This window comes from Oryzias melastigma, linkage group LG22 (genome assembly GCF_002922805.2).
Source record: "Oryzias melastigma strain HK-1 linkage group LG22, ASM292280v2, whole genome shotgun sequence".
Taxonomy (NCBI): Eukaryota; Metazoa; Chordata; class Actinopteri; order Beloniformes; family Adrianichthyidae; genus Oryzias; species Oryzias melastigma.
Window position 1 is genome coordinate 16,910,056 of NC_050533.1, and position 20,504 is coordinate 16,930,559.

General features: G+C 41.3%; 2 protein-coding genes across 3 annotated transcripts in view; one reads left to right on the top strand and one right to left on the bottom strand.

The window, feature by feature from the left end:
- The first annotated feature begins 52 nt into the window (after positions 1-52).
- LOC118598036 (dimethyladenosine transferase 1, mitochondrial-like) overlaps positions 53-20,504 on the top strand; it is a 31,389-nt gene continuing 10,937 nt past the window's right edge. Inside the window, exon 1 of the mRNA XM_036210088.1 lies at positions 53-196. Coding sequence (XP_036065981.1) covers positions 125-196 — 72 coding nt within the window. The 5' untranslated portion in view covers positions 53-124. The remainder of the gene's footprint in view (positions 197-20,504) is intronic.
- On the bottom strand, positions 13,401-18,690 carry LOC112142518 (claudin-20). Of its 2 annotated transcripts, XR_004947087.1 has the most exons (3): positions 17,861-18,690; positions 14,825-17,322; positions 13,401-14,725 (listed from the first exon to the last, which is right to left on the bottom strand). XR_004947087.1 is itself a non-coding variant. In XM_024265956.2 (2 exons), the coding sequence occupies exon 2, from the start codon at positions 17,200-17,202 to the stop codon at positions 16,417-16,419; it is 786 nt and encodes a 261-aa protein (XP_024121724.1). In that variant the 5' UTR covers positions 17,203-17,322; positions 17,861-18,690; the 3' UTR covers positions 13,401-16,416. The 2 variants fall into 2 exon arrangements, 1 of the variants encoding a protein (XP_024121724.1); XM_024265956.2 differs by having other exon boundaries at positions 13,401-17,322.

Below are 20,504 nucleotides of genomic sequence, written 5' to 3' on the forward strand. Positions count from 1 at the left end.
ACCAGGCATAATTCCTTCTTCCATCTGTTTGGTGTCACTGAGCTTGTTGGTTATAAGAGTTGTTGTGTCCTTGCAGAGGTTGACGGCCAGCACGGGCAGCAGGCAGAGGAGCCGTATCTCCATCATGGCTCAGTATCTGTGCACTGTTCACAGCTGCTTCACCATACCTGGGCGGGCCTTCGTCCCCAAGCCAGAGGTAGGACAACGGTCTTTAATTTAATTAATTTGACTCAAACGATTTTCTCAAAGTTCTCGCTATAATATAGAGTTTTGAGGCAACGCTGAAATGCAACATCAACTCACAAGAAAAAAATGAATGAAAAAATAAATCCTGAAGTGAGATGGTTGTTGATTTTAATCTCCAACCTCATTTTGTGAGAGCGCAGGGCTCTCCTCTTTCTAATCCCACCTTCCTTCAGAGTCCTCCTGTCATGTGTCCATCACTCCTCACTGCTCTTCTGCGCTCACTTTAAGGCTTCATTAAAACAGGATCAGATCAGTGTTCTCTCTTCCATCTCTGCACTGTTTTCTTGATGAAAATATCGTCTCTCCGACTGCTTCTTCTAATGAGAGCCTCTTCTTAATTCGGCCCAGTTTCTCATCTTTAGCCCACGCGAGTGTATCAGAGGCAAACGAGAGAAGCTCAGTCTTATGCAACACTTGGTTTGAAGGTTTAATTTTAGATCCAGGGGGACATGCTACAAAGTTTTAAATGTCTATGTTGGCTGATGCAGAGACCCACTACATTTTACTTTGAATTAGAGACATACAAGCTTTATTAAAGACTCACAGGCACTCCTGCATCTGTGAGCAAAATAAAATATGTTTTTCTTTTCTGAGGGGATATGATGTGATCTAAGCTGCTGCCATTCTTTTTCTCTTTTTGTGTATCAAACTTTGTCTTAATGAGTTTTAGTGTGCTTGCTTTTGGTCAAAGTCTCAAAAGTTTAGTAATTTATTCATATTTTTTTGAGGATTTAAAACAGATTTAATATGTATGTGTTTAAGCAGAATAACAGGCAGTTTCTTGCTCAGAAGCACTATGACATGTGTGTTCAGATCTACTACAAAATGAGTCCCACTTCAGTCTGTTTGCTGGGTTTTTCTAAATTATGGAAGCTTCAGAGTATTCAGATCTGGCTCTATAATTCAGGGATGAGTATTCTGCATCACTTCTTGCTGAAATGAAAATCTCTCCTTTACTTTTATTTCTGGAATTAAAGAAATGTATATTTTCTCACTACATGAACCTTAAAGTAACATACAGACCTTCACACCTCAACCTAACATTATCAGTGCAACAAAAATGGTGAGGATCTGGGTGCATAAGTACAGAGCGAAGCAGGGAGTTTGCGGTCCACCCAGTGTATTTTTCTATAACAAGTACGCTCTTTATCAAAAGGTATTTTTTTCCTCCTTATTTACAACAATTTGAATGCTTTGAATGCAATCTCAAATGCTTAGAAACACTTTTTTAGGCTTAATTTTCTTTATATGTGTCCTCCATCACCATAAAAATGCCACAAAACATGTTAAAAACACCATTTTCGTTGGAGTGGGTTTTAAAAAAATGTATAATTGCTGACATAAAGTTATTGAAAAGCTGAAATATTGATCTTTTAAATGTCTCAAATGAAGAAGTTGGATATCTAAAAAGCTGCGTGAGTCATCTATAGATGCCTTAATAGATGCATCAAATGTTTAGAAGTGCAGAATGAGACGTCTTATAGCTTATTTACAAGCTTAATCACTAAAGTCTCATTGGAAGTCTTTCAGGCAACACATGTAATTATTTTTTACACCTCGTGTAGAATCTGTGAAGCACTACCAGTGTATTTCTTATTTCCCCCATTTCCATAAAAAATCCCACCTAGGCAATTATGTAATTGAGAGCAGTCCCTGAGCTCAATGGTGCGTTCAAAAATCCCACACTAGTGAGGAAAAATGGGAACGGAATACCTACTGGGAACTGGAATGCCTCTAAAATACCAGATCTTTCAATAAAATATTGATTTATTTAACATATTTCTGCTTGAAAAGCAAATTTGTTGGTTTTAAAAACACTTTTTTTTAAATAACTAGTGATGTTAATGGAAAAGGTGGCATTTTTGTGAATAAATGTATGAATTCTTGGATTAAAAATCAATGAAAAAGCAGGTTTTTGCAAGGAAAAAAGTACAAGAAATTGCTGTAAATCCATCTTGGACGTGAGAATCTTTCTTCTTTAGGGTAAATATTGACTTGAATAGTACATTTTAAACCCAGCTGCAGCTGGAACGGCTTTTAGTATAACTTTATATCATTTTTAGGCTGTTTTTTTTTTTTTTTTAAAACCTTCTGGTCTGCAGCACTAGAACAGTTGGGGGTCCAGGTCCACAAAGCAGGCTGTGATGTTGGTGTTGAGCCAAGATACCCCTGACCAAAGTTCAGATTTAAACAAGCTGGATGTTAGATTCAATCAGGAAGGATGGGATTAGTCCAAAGGAAGCTGTATGTTTAGGAAAAGACATACTGAGAAGGTCCCAGATTCATGGGCTAAAAATAGTTTTGAGGGCCAACTATTAGGTTTTTGCAGTGGTGATTAAGCAGAAATTTCTCCTATAAATTTGCATATAAATGTGTAGAGTAAAAGCATTAAAACAAATCCTTTAACTTTGCTGTAAGACTTGAATTTAGCACCAAATATGTAAGAAATGTCAGGAAGAAAAGCCTTTCGCTGCAGTGAGTCCCGCTCTGCACCTGCATGCACTGCAGATGAATCTGTGCCTCACACATGCCAGCCCAGCCCATCTCTCCTCAGTTAATGTTTTAATGGGCACTTGGCCGGATTGATATCATTAAGACGGATGATGACTGTTTGATGAGCAGGCCTCTATGCTGCAGAGCCCCAGAGATGATCGTTGGGAATATTTTAATGCCACCTCCCTCTCTGCAGCAGTCTTTCTGCTTTTGTGTCATGCAGCAAAATTTATATTAAAAAAAACATCCAGGCTGCGCATTGTTTACTGATGCATACCAGAGTTTTCCTGCAGACTTGCAAAAAACTTAACAGCTGTTGTGGCTTGAACGCCTGTGAGCAAATGGGTGAATTCGATTGTGACATTTAAGAATTTCATTTCATTTGTGCAAAAAAACAAATAAAGGTTCTTGCATCTCTGTTGGACATCCCCAAACAGTTTTTTAACCCCTGAACGCTGAACGTGGTACAAAATGTGTTCTCTCTGCCAGACACAGCTGCTTAATGACTGTATTTAAGTAAAACATCGACTGGAGTGCTGAGAGGGTAGAAAATAGCGTACAGGCCAGTAGAAAAAAGCAAAACAAAAGAGCTTTGCCTCCTGTGATTGCACTGCAGCACATCCACTGGCAGTTTCACTGTGCAACCTTCTAGAAATTTTAGAATCTCTGCATTCTGTAAGTGGCATTTTTTTTTTTCAACGAGCTGCTTTATTTAAAGACCCAGTCTGATGCAAACTGCCTCTGGTAGTTTTAAGAAGTTATTGTGCCATTTTTGATAAATCGATTGCATCTGCTTGTAGACGTCTAGATCCATGTACGTCTGAGCTGGCATCTGACTCAAAACTGATAGCTCCAATATTGTTCACCATATTTGTTACACCTGTAATGTCAGGTTGGGGTTGTGAGGGGCTGTAAGCTAGGAGAATAGAGTGTAAGGAGAGAGCTCTCAGTTATGGAGGACGGAAAAGAGGGTTGCTGAGAGGCAAATTTCTAATGACCTACTGATGAAACTATGTCCTTAAAAAAAGAGAGCTGGGTATCTGCAATAATTTCTAGAATCAATTTGATTCGATTCAACAGAGCCTGGATCGATTCAATTTTTTTGATCCTTTCTATTCCATTCGATTTAATTTTGTTTAAAGTTTACACGGTTTACATATAGACACATTTGTTTGGAAATACATTAATAATCTGTATATGTATTTTTTTGAAGGTGTTCATATTTCTGACACAGTTCATATACTGTAAAATTTATTAGTGAAATAATAATGAGATTGTTAATACCATACAGTGTTACATGGATTCTCAAACAGAAAGCTCCAACCATTGTTCTGCCTCTCCTGGAGGGTGTTTCAGTTTGGCCACTAGGGGGCTATCGTGCTACAGCATTACATTTATTTCAAAAGAAGAAGAAAGTATGAGGGAAACAATAGTGTTTTAGACCACAAATGATTACTTTATAAAATATTTCCTTAAAAGAGTTTGGAAAATTCATGCCTGTGAGTACATAAAGATGTTCATTTAGTCAGCAATTTATGCTTAAGTCGACCGAGTGTAAGTATTAGCCGTCCTATGGGAAATCCTATATTATGTTAGCATCAAGCTAGCCAACTTTAGCATTATGCGTTAGATCGATCCCTACTTTTATGAATCGGTTATTGATCTATTGAGCTTAAATTGATTCAGATCAATTAATTGATCTTATCAGCCCAGCCCCATAAAAAGGACTTTAAAATAATTGGCAAAAAAGTCATGTTAATTGAAAGACCACTGAGAACACTTGTACAATAGATGTGAAGATGACTGAAGTGGGTCATTAAAGTCAGTCATGTGCCCTTCTCTGGTCAGAGGAGTTTTGTCTGTGCGCTGAATTAGCATGTCGTTTTAACTCTGCGGTGGGCTGCCGTTGCTTCCTCCTTTGGTGTGTCTACTCTACACTGACCCTGGTGGGGATTTAAAAAAAAAAAAAGCAAGAGCAGCTTCTAAAAATAGCAGTCAAATCTCCCTTTGTGATTTCAAGTAGAGTTGTTTTTTTTCTACAGGGCTTCCTGTGACTGCAACACCTCAGCGTTTTCAGGAACGTGTGTGTGTGTACACCTATAGCCAATAAATCAGCTCAGCAGTCTAATTGGGGTATTATCTTGCTGCGGCTGCGGCTCAAGGATCACCGATTGTGTTAATGAAGAGAGATTTGTTCGCTGTGAAGCACAACTAGGGTTTTGTCTGTTTTTTTGGTAATGTCATTGCAGTGTCTTAATCCGAACAGTATTGTGTTTTTGTGTCCGCTTAATCCCACACACATTAGCATTAGAGTGACACGGGTGGTAATAACTGGAATGAGGGGAACTGTGTAATCGGAGTCTCAAGGAGCCATTACATTTTTTTTAAAGAACAAAAAAACTTGATTAAAGAGAATAGCATTGGCTGGAGGAGCATGTTGGTTGATTGGCCGGTTGATTAGAACCTGGAGCTGACCAATGTGGTTTACTGAGAAGAGGAAATGTTGGATCTATTCTACATCAGCAGCTGCTGCCCCCTTATTGGCATGGGGTGTGCAGATAGGCTCTTATCCCTGCTGTTTAATTTATCCCTGTCCGCTGCACTTCTCTTTTGTCACAGTGACTGACTGAGATTGCCCTTGAAGCTGTCTGAGAACTGCAATTGGCTGCTTTCATGGTGCGTCCCCCTCCCGCCGCCTCGAGGCTCAAAGTGCTTGGGGTCTGCCTTGCATCACATCACACCCACGTCCTGCTCCTTATTAGACACTTTCCTTCTGTTAATTCTCACGTCGGTAGACAGTGAGCAATCCCTGAACTATTCACACCTTTGCTTTTATCTGATCACACCCACGACTGCCTAAACTATGAAGAGGACTGGATCCTCCTGTGTTGCTTCAGTTGGGATGTGTGTCTAATGCTACGTTTACACCGGGCATGTGTCGCCCCTTCAAAAACTTGTGGGTTCTTTGAGCATACCGTGAGAATACTGGTCTGTTGCTACCCGATACTAGCGCATATCCGCCACCTACAGTTGGAGAGGGGTTGGCACAAAATGTTGAAGTGCAAATCTTGTGATTCTTGCTCCAGGCTACTTCTTTCACAACTCTATCCCGATATATGAAACACTTGATGTCATAAAAGTCCAGCAGGGCACAATTATTTATTCCTCCTTCATGATCAGTTTGAAAACGTTGGCACTTCCATGAATTAAAAAGAAGGCTACTACACCCCACTACCAAATCCAAGTCCCGATTGGTTAAAGTTCAACTGGCTCAACCTTTAACATGCGTTTAATAGCTGCATATTTTGCACGTAGAGCCTGAAAACGGACGTAAAAGCTTGCTCAGCATCAGGAGAATTTTGAAAGAAGAGCACATTTACGCCCATTTACATTGAATTTTCATTGGAAGTTGTTGATTGAACCCGTGTTGCCGAGACTGATATGAAAGCGTTAGATTCTAAAGCAGTTTTCCATTATAGCTTTGTTTGTAAGCTCAACATTTAGATGGAGAGTTCAGATGTTTGTAACAAACAACAAAGAACCTCCTCAAATGTTTAAAATAATTCATTATAGCATTATATAAGCATTGTGTCTCCCTTTATTATCTAGCTCCTCATCAACCCCCTTAACGCCATATTTTACGGCATCCATAAACCTCTGTCAGGTCAGGTCTGGTATCCTCATCCAAAGTGTTTTAGGCCCAAAATGCCCCACATGCTTTCTTTGCAAAAAACTGAACCATCTGTCTGGACTTGCTGTCTTTGTCGTCAAACTGCTGTTCCTCTAATGTGCTCATTCTTGATGCTGCCCCCTCTTGTCATTCTCCACGAAAATCTGAGCATCTTCAGCCTCCCCTCTTCAGCTCTGCCTTCTGTCTTTGTTTTGGGCTGAGCAATCATCTCCTTTCCTAGCAAGATAGTGGTTCTGTATCACTTCTGATGCACTTCTTAAACACTACATTGTTGTAACTTTTTAAAGCAAATTGTCCACCTATCAGTCTACTTTCTAAATCTGTCAAATCCCTTTAATGATCACAGGGTTGCTGGAGCCTATCCCAGCTAAAATAGGGCAAATCAGGGGTACACCCTGGACAGGTTGTCAGTCCATCCCAGGGCCTCACAGCCACACTCACATTCACACCCAGGGACAATAACCTTTGAAGCAGGTGGTGGAGGGGTAGAGCAGTCGACCTCTGATCCGAAGATCACAGGTTTGATTCCTACCCTGCCCCACCCTGCCCGCCCATGTGTTTAAGTGTGTCCTTGGTTAAGACACCAAACCCCACGTTGCTCCTTTTGGTCTTAGGTTGGCGCCAGTGTTCGGGAGCAGTGTGCCAGTGTGTGCCTAGGTGAATGGGGCTGTGACTGTAAGGCACTTTTGGCCTTAAAGCAAGGTATTAAAGTGCAGTTTTAGGGTATTATAGTTACCGTTTACCATATAGGGACTAGGAGGAGGACAGAGTTCCTGGAGGAAACCCTCCTGTACATGATGAGAACATGCTAACTCCACACAGAATGGAGACAGCTGGGATTCAAACCAGGGTCTTCTTCCTTTGAGATTGTAAATACATTGTTTTATCTCAGTTTTAAAATATTACAAGACAAAAAGTAAAACTACACTATGTTATGAATTGTTTTTTTAGGCCGAAACCTTTACATGTTGTTAAAATGTGTTTTTTAAATGTGAAGTCCAGCTCTGTAATCTGAGACTACCAGCTTCTGCAATCCACTGTTTGACATTCAGTGAACGTTTCATACTGGAAAGTGATTAGTAGATGTCAAGATTTCCAAATTCTGCGGCTCACCCACCTCACCTTCTGCTCCATGTTTGGTCTCCTTGCTGTCGCTGGTGTGCTGCAGGTTTCCAGTCCAGAGCTCTTCACTGAGCTGTCAGCACCTAGAGGTCAGCGATGATGGCCACACGAGCCTAAACAGGAGCCAATTAACCACACGCTCCCCAGTCCATCTGGATGGAGCTTTAATATGTGGGGTTATTAACAGCGTTGTTGCCAATTACATCGTCGGATGGTACATCACCCCCATGTTCTAATCAGTCAAAATGACGGATGAATGTCAGACTTTTCTGTCATCAGGAGCAAAAGGACAGAAACTTGTGCATGATGCTAAGCAATTGCTGAATCAGAGGACAGTAGAATAGCCAATAATCTTACTCATGAGATCATTTTTAAAGTAAAATCACCAGAGTAGAAATAAAAAATAAAAATAGATAGTAAATTAACTTCCATAACCCTTGTGCTATCCTATGCATGTTTACATTAAAGTGGGGACATCTGAACCGTGCTGAACTTTTTTTTTCTCAAGGATTTTTTTATCTTCATTGGTGACCGTAGCAGACACAAAATCCTGCCCACCTTTGTCTCTTTGGGAGAGATAACACATCAATATAAAGTTGGGGTCATCTGGACCCCATAAGAGATCACAAGGGTTAAATAGGAAAACAGTTAAACTTTACTAAAGTTTTTATTTTAAAGAAGTTCTATTTTATAATCTAAAACTTAATTAAACTCAGTGACTTTTTTTTAATCTTCCAGTTCAAAATTGAAGATGTTTCAAGACACAAAACTACAAGAAAGCATTAAACCAAGAGGAAAAATAACCCCTATCCATCATTAGTAAAATGATATTAATTGGAAAAAAACAAGGATTGCTATGGTCCAATCTGGTCCTGATCATTATTTCTTCACTTTTTCAGATTTGTTTTTTGTAGTATCCTGTAACAAGTGCATTTGTTTGGCTGACTCCATGTGCACAGCTGTGGCCTGCAACACTTTTATAGATGAGACTTTAGTTTTATAGGCTATAGAAATGAGTCTGCTTAAAGATATACTTTCTTGGGAAACTTGTCTAGTAGCTTTTTATAAAAATGTCAAAAGTTGTGTGTTTTTGAACTACACTATTCTCTAGAGCCGTGATGGGCAACTCCGGGCCTCAAGGGCTGCAGTGTCTGCATGATTTCCAGATATCCAAGCTTTACTCATGATTGATTACCTGGTTCAGGTGTGTCCAGTCAATTAGAACATGCCAGAGCAGGGGATGCTGGAAAACATGCACGAAGGAAGTTGCCTATCCCTTCCATAGAGCATTATTAAAGACCCACTGCTTCCTGCTCTGCTCCATTCCGATGCATCCCCTTGTAGAATAATAGATTCATGTACGTCTTTGTTTTCCTCATCTGAGCCGTCATCTGGCAACTTAACCTAGAAAATGACAGTTTTTTAAATATTTTTTTTAGCCTAAAATGGCATAAATGTGATTTAAAAAAGCACTGTTTACACTTTTATAGTAGATCAAAGAATGATTGGAGTGAGACTTTAAGTACCCCAGGATACACAAACTTAAGGACCACTGGTCTAGATCATTAAAAGTTTTAACATTCAATATATTTATTATAAAATATGTGCAAACATGCTAAAATCCTCTCATTTATTACATTTTTGGCCACCACATTTTTTTATTCTGATATTTAGTATTTCACATGAAGCTAATACATTAAAACTTGTATAAGGATTACAATTGAACAAAAAGTTACCTCAGGTAATATAAAAAATAGTAATTAATTGGATCAAGCAAAATATTCAAGCTTTATGATAATATTATGGAAGATAGAATGTCAAAAAGAAAAGTCTCAAGATGAGTAAAAATGCTATTAAGTGCCCAAAGAGGCTGAGAGGGAAGAACGTCGACAATAAAGTAACTTGGAGTTGATGGATGCACTGAAACAGCGCCTGAAGGGGAGTGGCTTCTCCGCACCGCTATGGAGTACCTGAAGACGTATCTGTGACAGAGATGAATCTGAGGAGAGAGTGAGGCGTGCCTCCAGCAGACGGCTGTCTCCGCCCGCTCTGAGTAATGGCTGCATCAGCCACCATCCGCCATCTAACAAGAAAAGAGCCCTACAGATGTTCGGCTTGTTCTCGGTCATTTACCAGGAGCACAGGCCAGATGAGTGCAGCTTTCGAGTTACATTTCTTAATGCTGCACCCCCAGCTGTTAGTGGGTAGATGGTGGAAATGCTAAACTTTAACATTTAAATTTAGTTCAACATTGAGGATAAATTCTTATTCTTGTTTCAGGTAAGCTGTCTTGAGGGTTTAAAATATGATTCTTTTAAACTAGAGCATATGGTTTAGTGCTTCCCACCTGAGTTCACTGTAGCACTTGATGTATGTCTTCTCTGTGACCTCAAGTGACCCAAGTCTTGCATCAACAGTAGCAGGGAGGCGACCGCAAACGCCACACTGTGATTTTTCCTCCCGCCACACATTAGATTAATACACACACACACAACTCATCTAGAGCTATTCGTATCTCTTAAACGGGGTCAAACGCCGTATCGAGGAAAGTTATTTCAATGACTCGTGCCAGCCGGGAAAACGCCAGAAGGCATGGTCTCAATACTTCACAGAGCCAAGGTAAAGCAGCGCTAAAAATACTCCTCCTCTTTTTAAAATGCAGAGGCGGGCAGAGTTGGCTCTTGAGCTTATCTCCACTTCTGCTTACACGGATTTGTGCCAAGTTAAACCGGACTAAGTGCTCAGTTAAATTCAAACTAAATCCAGCTTTGTTCATGTAGCGGCCATACTCCAGGAGGTTCAGGTTTTGTTTTACTATTTTAAACAAAAAAAGAAAGCCATAAAAATCTGCTAAACAGAAATGAAACTCCAGAAAAGCCATTCATCATTTGATTTTGAGAACTGAATTTAATCTCACTCAGCCACAATTTCATGAACCAATTATAGTGATTTATAGGAATTTTACACAAAATATCTGAACAATGTGGTTGAAAATAAATTAATTTGAAAGTTTAAAATGGTTTTGCTTTTGCATTTAATTTTTAATCAATCTTTGAAAGCATAAAACATGGTGCTCATTAACACTCTTTGCAACACAACTTCGTATTTATTTACTCTTGTTATGACACAAACATAATAAAAACTTGACTTAATACCTTTATTTTTGTATTTTTTCAGAGAAATTTAGAGTAGAAGATGTTTATTTTTAGCTTTTTTGACATGTCTGAAGGAAAAAAGCTGAAATCACAGAAGATAAATCTACAATAGAAGTAGAGAAGATTATCTATTAATATTAAGCCATCGTATCATTCCATAACAGTGATATTTTTCAAATTTTTGGTCATATTCTGCAACTTCTATATCATTAAATACCCTATTGCAGTTACTTCATCTATTCACTGAGTGCTTTCTGACTTAATGAGCTGTTTCTGCGCTGTACTCTCATTAATCTTTTTCAATATAACTCTGCTTAATTTCCACTGTATTTTCTCCCATCAAAGGGAATGTCGATTACAAAACAGAGACACGCCGGCACCTTTCATGCGTTTAGCCTCCTTCACCTTCATCTTGCAGAATCTGGCGGAGCCGCGGCTGCTTGCACCGCGCACAAAGCTGAAATATTAAAAGGCCTCCTTTGAACTGTCGGGCTGCATTGTTTTCCTACACGCTCTCCTTTTGTCATCTGCGTAGCTTTTACTGCCTTTGTCAGCAGTTTACTGCGCAGCCAAGGTCGTTGCTGTTATTCCCTCAGCCTCACACGGGCAGCGGAGCCTCTCCAACAAAGAAAGGTCATTCCTCCCTCCGTGCTGATGACTGCATTATACGTCTTGTATGAACATTCATAAAGAGGCATTACGATGTGATTCTATTTAATTCTTTGTGTCAGACACTGAGCTCTGCGCCGTTGTTGCCTCTTTAATTCTTTGCTATCACATTTTTTTTCTTTTTATCTGTATCAAAATACTAACCAAACAACATTTCACTTTGTAGAAGAGTTTAAAGAGAAATATTACAGAAACTTTACCTCTCACTTCACTTCATTTACACTTTCCATACTGCACCAACTCTAAGGTGAAAGCCTTTCATGGGAAAAAAGGGGGAAAAAAATAGGCTAAACACACAGAAGAGCGATCTTATTAGCGTCTCCCTATGTGGGGAGTAGTTATTTGATGTGCAACTGTGCTGCAGAACCAAGAAGAGTGGGAGAACTAGCTCCTTTAATAATCTATGGTATTTTCAGGAAGGCGTTTCTTCACTCGCTGCATATCGAGGAGGTTCCCACTCTGTAATGAGAGCCCGAATTCTAACTAATTTAATAAGCACTCCATGAGACGCGCGTACACTATAGGACATGGATATTAAATAAAATACTGCGCTGGAATCTGATTTGAAAGGCGCTCTGCTGGCGGCTAAAGACGTTCATTCTTCCACTTTAAAAACTTTAAACATTAGGGGAAGAAATCGCAGTTTGTGTCTTTGAATTCATACCTATCTGCACACATAGTGACTTATTGTACATTTATCTCATTTTAGTGTTCACTGTGAGTGAGTAAAATGTCTATTTCTCATCAATATTTAACCCCCTAGACCAGGGATTACAAACTTATTTTGGTTCAGGGGCCACATTAAACCCATCTGATCTCAAGTTGGCCGGACCAGTAACATAATGGCAAGATAACTTACGGTCAATTTGTTATCTGTAGCATGTTAGCAAGTTTTTTTTCTCAGTTGTAAAAAATGCCTCAAACAACCTAGTTGCCTAATCATTTATTATTATTATTAGTATTATTATTATCAGAGTTATTATTATTATCTTTTTACAACAGCATTGTAGTAACCGTGGTGTCACACCTGATATTTTTTTTAGTGACTTAACACTGTTGAGGCTAGCGGCAAACTGCATCTTTCCCAAATGTGGCACTCGCTTGCAAAGAAATACTGTTTATTTCTTGATCTCTTGTTATGGTGGTATTTCTTTTCCTTTGCTTCCCTAGTGGCGGAATTTTGTATTGCAGCCATTTCTTTAAATAACCATAACTCATTACAGGAATGGACTAAAAACTTGCTTTTTTTCCCCCAACATCCTCATATTTTTCTCTTCATGACTGTCCCAGATTATAACATCTGGTGGGTCATGTTTGACACCCCTACCCTAGACGCATTAATTTATTCCCAGCAAAAAAATTTACTCGTGTTTTCGGTTTGATGCATATTTTCCTCATAAGGTGCCACTATGAAACATTTTAAATAACTTTTTATATTAAATCATGTTTTACTTGATAACAACGGTTTTCAGTTTAATCCCCAAAATGCACAAAAGAATGACACAGAAATATGATTTTATAGCTAGAAAAAATTGGATTTAAATTGATTTCTAAATTTGTGACAGGTTGTCTGATAGCTCTGCTTCCGTTCACACAATCTATTCCATTTGAGAAACTTTTTTTTCTTGTTAGAATAAATACATTTTTAACAGTTTTTTCTTTCTTAAACAATCTGAATGACGCACCATCAATAAATCATGAATTTTGTCAGATAAATCCGCCAGCTCTGATGAAAACAATGCTTTCAAACTCCCAGGGGAGTTGTTGCTGTTGATGCATTCATGCCAGCTTGTGCAATCATCTCATCAAACATGGTGTGAAGAGCTTTTATATCAGTCTACAAGAATCCTTTATGAAGAAAAAAAAACATTTGCACACTGAGATGTTTTATGGATGCCTGTCTTGGACTGATCCTGCTCTATCCGTGGGCCTGAGCAGACCGGCGGGAACAGCCTGTACCAGCGGAAAACTGGCTGCAAAATTAATACCATCTCCATCCCCATCAACTGCATCCAGCCAGCATGTTGCGTTCACAAAATAGTTTTATTGGTAAAAAATAGAACTACTTGCACAAGCACATTGAGACAACTTGATCAGAACTTGTGGAACTGTCCATCATCACAAATATGCTCCAGCAAAGTAAGAAGTGCTAAAGCATTCACAAAAATAAGCTGCAGTTATCAAAATGATAAACCAACATTTTAGTACAGTATATGCAGGACAGTTACGACTTTTGGAGACTTTTAGGACCTAGTCACATTACCGTCTGACCATTTAGAAGCAAATGAAATTGCGTGCTGATGATCAAGCTGCACAGTCACGAAAAAGAAACCTCTGGTTCGTTTAGCCCTGCTAAATCCTATCAGACACGAATCACACTTTTATTTATTTATTTTTTCTTTTTTTTTTTAGTCCTGCGTGCGGTTTGTGTTACACATTTGTTCTGGTCCAAAAAAGCTTAAGGTGCTCAGCTATTTCAACCAGACTGATGTCAAACAATAACACACAGTAAAAGTGCACTGAATAGTCTTCTTATAAAGAAGATATGGCATGAACATGGTGTCGTGTCTAATACCCAAATACCTGAAGGACTTTTCAACCTCGATAAAAAGAAAATCTAGACACTTGTGTACAGTCGGTACAGGTCAACAGCAAATCCAAATTTCTGACACAAATTATTATTGAACCCTTGATGCCTGAATCTATTTCCAATTATTAAAAAAAAGTTGATGCTAAATTGAGGTATTTTTTGGAGCATCAACAGGTGTCAAGGGGTGAATAATATTATGAATATGTGTTGGGTGTTACTTTTTTTGGTTTAGGGTTAAGGGTGCCTTCTTACCCCTTGGTGGAAACGTCACCATATTTGTTCCTCCATATTTTGCTGTGCTTTATGAAATGAGACACAAAGAGGATTTAAAATAACCCTCGAAGGCCAAAAAGCTGCACTAGACTGTACACAGACGTCCGACTGACTGAAGACTTTCTGTCAGAACAAGATCCTTAAAACATTTGCAGATGCATCATCCTCGTACAAACAACCTGATAAAAAAATAAACACAACCCCAGATATTGTTAAAACGAGTCATCATGAGACATAATTTGGCACATTCACCAAACACATAACGTGTCAGTAGTCGATGACATGGCACATTCTTTACTCTGTTTATTGCATTGCTTATGGGCGCCTGGGCAGTGAGTTATTGTCAGGAGGCAAAAAATGCAAAGATGGCTGAGTCAGGGTAGGAGCCCCAGAGCTGCCAGGGGTGCCCAGAGAGATGCCTGTGGTGTGCTGGCAGCAGCCTGCAGGTGGCGAGCTGGGCTTAGCCATCTGCTCTCCCCCAGGAAGCTGCATGTTTGTGAGAGGGCGAGAATGTGCAGTTCTGTACATCACAGCCTGTCCAGAGCACAAACGAAAGAATCCTCTGAGTATAAGAGCGACACATACCAGCATATAAGCGAGAAAGCATATCCCTGCTAGTGGAATATGAGTAGGTATGGGGGGGGTGTTTACGTGTGCGTCAGGAGGACATGCTTCCGACATGCATTCTTCCATCAGGGATCACATCCCTGTGACAAGTGACACAAAAATGACAGGAGGGAACGGGTGTTTAAAAGTGAAAGAGAACAGTTTAAGACGCTAAAACCTTCAGCCGGCGGGTTGTATAGGCTGCTGACGCACTTGAAAAGCAAGTCACATATGGAGAATGACTCAAACCTTTTTTAGCATCCTGCCGCACGGCCACTTGATCGGCTCGAGAAGCTTCGCCTTTCCTACCGTGGTTTTGCCACGGCTCGGGTTCTAACCTCGTGCGAAGCCCCCCTTGTCACAGAAAGCAGTTTTAAAGGGAGGATTTTTCTTTAAAAAAATGTTACTTTAAAGTGCAGCACAGTGGTCAAAGGAAGGAGAAAATAAAAAACCATACCCTCCCCCTCTTCCAAACAACTTTTTAGATTGACATGCACATAACCCCAAACTAAAAGGATTTTTGAAAAATGAATGCCGTTTCCATGGCAGTGCAGAGGTGGATGACAGAAGTGAAAAGCTCATGCAAAAAGCTTTTGAATGTTTATCGCGTGCGTGAACACGAGCATGTGAGAGAGCGGAGGGGGGATGGATTGTGATGCTGGAAAAAAGGGAATCAGACGGTGCATCTCTTACTGTCAAGTCCTCTCCGCCCCCCCTCTCCACCCCATATTTCCACCTGCAGAGTCGCAGACATCTGCCTGTCTGCATTTTCTCCAATCCGGAGCGGGAGCCCACATCGTGTCCTCCTGACAGTCCTCTTTGAACAGTTGCAGCAGGGTCATGTTTCTACAGCATTTCAGGCACAGGCATTGTGTGGCTCAGTCTTTTTTACCAGGCATTCCGCCGTATTAATACACAGACAGGCTCCACACTTCATGCTTTAGAGGCAAAATATCATCATTCTACAAGCTAACAAAAATATGACCATTTATTTCAATCATTCCAGGTTGCATTCTAGTGGATAAGTGTACAAAAAACTACAATGGCTTGCTATGAAAGGGCTTTTACTTACTGCTCTCCGGTTATTGCCTAGTCTTTCCAGTGGTGGGTACCGATACAAACGATTGTAAATAGCAGCTAAATAATTGCTTTTTCTTTTTTTGTTTTTTTTTTTCTATAAAATCTCAATTCAAACCTTTGGTGGGGGTGAGTGGGGGGGGCTTCCTTATTTGCTTAATCCATCCCCCCGGGGAGCTCTTTCTGTGATTTACTGGTGAAGGACGTTGACGTTTGGTTATCGGGTTCCTCCGACTCTGCAGCACCTTACACATTCCCGCTGTTTGTTCCCATGTGCCGCTCGGGGGGTGGGGGGGATTCCTCCCTCTCCTTTGTGCTTGCAAAACGGAAAAAAGGGAGACAAACAAGAAAGATGGGGAAAGATGGATTGAAAGTTGTTGCCCTCCTCTTTTTCTCCTCAGTTGGAGTAGAGCCCGATGTGCAGCATCGGCTGTGATGGTCCCCCCCCCTCAGGTTTTGCTCCCTTTAGCAGAAGTGCACACGCTGCTGCTTTATTATACATAATCCTGAAGGCTGTAGCCTGTCTTATTGTCTAATGGGGAGAGGGAGCAGTACTGGTGCTGGAGCTCCTGCTGCTGCTGGAGGAGCTGTTGCTGCTGCTGCTGGAGCAGCAGTTTGTCAGGCGGAGGGAGCAGAATCAGGTCCTGAGGGCCATGCCTCTTCCCCGAGCAAGACATGCAGAAGATGGAACCCCCCACAAAAAGGAATCCTGCCGAAACAAAGGCCACGTACACGGCGCCTCCGGGCTCGAACTTATTGCTCTCTGGCACGCTGGAGTCCAGGAAGCTGGTGATGACCTCGTTGGTGAACCATGAAGCGGGCACCAGGCACAGAAAGCCCGCAGCGACAAAACAGCCTCCACTGGCTATAGCGGCATGCCGCTTGGAGCGCCGTCCTCCCCCCCAGCGGGTGCATTTTAGTCCGAGGGATGCCAGGCAGAGGCCCATGGCGGCGAGCACGCAGCACAGCACCATGGTGGTTCGAGCAGTCTGCAGATATGCAGGGAGCGACAGCACCGAGTACTTCAGTGTGCAGCTGAACATCCCGGTGCTGTACCACGTGCAGTCCATCCACAGGCCCTGCATTTGGGAGATGGCCGTGATGATGTTGGAGCCCACATCCGCACTGACCTTCCAGTTGGGCAGCAAGGTGGCGAGAGTGGCCCCCATGATGCCCAGCAGCGCCAGAACAAACCCAAAAATCTGCATTCCTGTGGATGCCATGCTCCGCTTCAGGTCAGTGCTGCTGCCGCCTCGGCCGTCGTCCTCTCCAGGCTGCATTCACCCGGCGCCTGCCAGGCTCTTCGACCCCCCTACCGCCCAGCTGCCTCTCTCCAGCGTCTTAGTGGTGCAACCAGCTGCCAGTGAAATCCCCCGCTCCTCAGCTGTGGCTCCACTGGACTGGAAGATGGAGAAGAAAATGAGAAATGGAATTGAGACGGGTCTCCTTGAACTCCCTTCTTCATTATCATCTCAGTCAGCACACACAAACAGACTCTTTTTTTCTGTCTGGAAACAAAAGGCGGCTGGAGAAACAAACAGCAAGATCTGCTTCTGGCTGACATTAGGTAAGCAAAACACAAGGGAACGGTGTGCATTTTCTATATGCTGTCGTTGCTTGAACATAGAGCTGAGAGGGAGAAATGAGTTTGTGGTCATTCTTAAAGGTATGTTGACTTAAAGCCGCAGAGCTCATACTTGTGTATGAATGTACTTAGGCTTTTAAACAGCCAAACAACAGAGTTTTAAGGTAAAACGCCATCGCTTCTACACAAACTTTTTCAACACACAGATTTCTACCCCTCAACCTCTCCTACTTTTCAGCATGTTTTAATGGGGATTCTAATTCGACTGACTCATCTTGCAGCTTCAATTAAACTGTGTTCATTTGTTTTGCGATCAGATAAGGAGGAAACAGACGGAAAAAATTGTCTCTTACCCGAGCTGGTGCAGAGCAGGAGCTGACGCGTCACGTCGTTCGCAGTGATTCCAAAAAACTGTAAAAGCGCAGGCTGGTGAGGGGGCGAGGAGGAGGACGAGTCGGCCCGATCCGCCGATCCATTCAAGCCACCCATTTCCTTAGCAACAGCGCATGAGAGACCACACATGCTCGACTGGAGCCTGCCAGGAGTAACTGTAGAGCTGCTGCCGTCGCTGCTGCGGTCTCCCTCTTTCTCTCCTCCTCCCCGCTCCGCTCTCACTCCCTCTCTTCACCAGCCTCTATTTGTGGGGGGGTTATGTGTGAGCGCTCTCAGCCTCACTACTTAAATAAGGGTTACACAGCATTGTTCATATCAGGAATGCTGTTGTACTTACATTCCCTCATGACAACAAAGCAGCAAGCTGGATTCAGTCTATTTCTTTCTTTCTTTTGGCAACTCCATGTTCATATTTACAGGAAATCTCTTTACATCATCACTATCTCCTTAAAAAACAACAGAATTACATTTTACCGTGAGAAAATAAGCTTGCATTTGTAATCAGAAACTTTTCATTTTTACATTTTTTATCTTTTAGACAAACAAGTCCTTTTTTTGTATTTATTATGTTCAATTATCTTGTGTCTAAAGTCAACCTACAATAAAATACCAATATTTTCTTAGGTTAAAGCCACATTGTTCTGTAGTGCTTCTTCATATTATGAAAAAGTCGAGCTTAAAAAAATATTCCACAAATTAAATGATCCACATTTACAAATAAAGTTAGATTTTTAGCCTGAAACAAACAAAAAAATTATCTTTTGATCTATTTTTTTTTTTTCCAAAATCAAAACACCTGTTATTTTCTAGGACATAGTTTCTCACTAACTTAAGGGAACTCTAAGACTAAAAATGTGAGTAAAAATGTAAATTTTAATTAGTTTTACGGACTGCAGTGTGACACTGCTTATGCTCGTTTCTGTCAGGAAAAATATATATATATATCTTCACAAGTATTATGATGCAGTACTATTTTACTCTGAAAATGAAGCGGCCAAGATCCAAAGTTATGATAATATTTCAAATCACAGCCTTAGGATTAATCTAAATTGGAAGAAGTGGCTGCTATCATTATCATCTGATTATCTTGTCAGTCTTTGTATTCCAGGAGGCTTTCTTTGTTTATGCCATGGTCCAGAGGCCACAGAGGCATTTGTACCTCAACATTCCAAAATTGATCCTCCCCAGAGCTCCATCTCCATCAGTCAGCAGGAGGTTAAAACTCCCAGCTGCTACTCCGTCTCTGACTGCCGCTCCTTTCCTCTCTGCAGAGGACATATAACAAGGGAGGGAGTGGCTAAGATGGCCCTGATTCATGAATGACAAAGAGGACAAAATGATGGAGAGAGGAAAATCCACAACTAACCGACTTAAAATCTTCCTAAATGTAAATTTATGCTGTTAAGCATTTTGCTGCTTGGGGGCGTAAATGGAAAAGGCCTGATGAGGCGGCCACTCTATGATTATCTCCCATTTGTTGGGGGTGATGTGAAGACGGGCTGGCAGCGACTGATTAGTTTCACTATTGATCTGTTTGTTTAATTTGACTGAGCTCTGTGCTGCCATAGTTTCTCCTGTAAAACACCCCGGAGAGTCGCTTTTCTTCAAATGAGATGTGGCCCACATGCGAGACGGCGCACACCACATTACCTCCACTGTAATGCTGCCGCTGACCTTCAGCAGCCTCTCGGTTTTCCAAACTCCTTGTGGGATAGCACTGATGCAGGAGGAAGACGTTTCCCACTTCTCCTGCAGACACGCCATTTGCACGTGTGATCTGTCTGCTTGTGAAAAATGAGATCTGAAGTGCTGATGTTAGTGTTGTTCTGCTGGGAGTAAGGCGGATTAATAAATAAACGGATCATGGAGGGAAATGGGCGAGACAAGGAATGAAGGAGATGGAGGGAGAGCAGAAGCGAAACGCGGTTAACATACAGCGGGTGAGTGCAGACGTGTGAAGATGCAAGTGTGGTCGTCTTTGTTTTATCACCTCGCCGCAGAGCCCTCCAAGCCAATCTGCAGCTCCGATGGCACAGTCAGACGAGCTGCAGCCTTTGCCCACACCAGAAGCGTTTATCGATCAATTTGCATTTTCCCTCCTTTATGTCCTCCCTTCTGTAATTGGTTTTCATGCTCAGTGTCTTGCAAGGCTGGTTTGTTCACAGTTTGGAAGCAAGGTGTTGCCTGATAGCGCTGATGCTGCTGTCAACGCGTTTTGTTTGACGAGCTGCCCGGGTTCAAAACCCCCACGCAAATCTGTTTTAGTCCAAATCATTGACTATATAGGAGAACTGGACCTAGTGAGTGTGATGTCATCCATAGAAAACACCTTGGTTCTGGCGAAATGAAGTCAATTCGGTCACCATTTTTTCACAATACGGATGTTACCATGTTGGAACCAGAAATTGTGAAGTGGTCCATAATCATCTGAGTCAACATTTCTATGGCAACCACTCCTCCAATCAGAAGTGAGCTTGTTGGAAGGCCACACCCCTACCATTTTAAAGCAGTCTAGACAGAATCTCTCAATTGTTTCGAATATTTGACGTGAGCCCACATATTTTTACTGAGGCATCTTATTGGCCAACATGTTTAAAAAAAGCA

Excerpts from the sequence above, each read along its gene's own strand:
- LOC112142518 (XM_024265956.2), bottom strand. The coding sequence starts at position 17,202 with ATGCAGCCTGGAGAGGACGACGGCCGAGGCGGCAGCAGCACTGACCTG.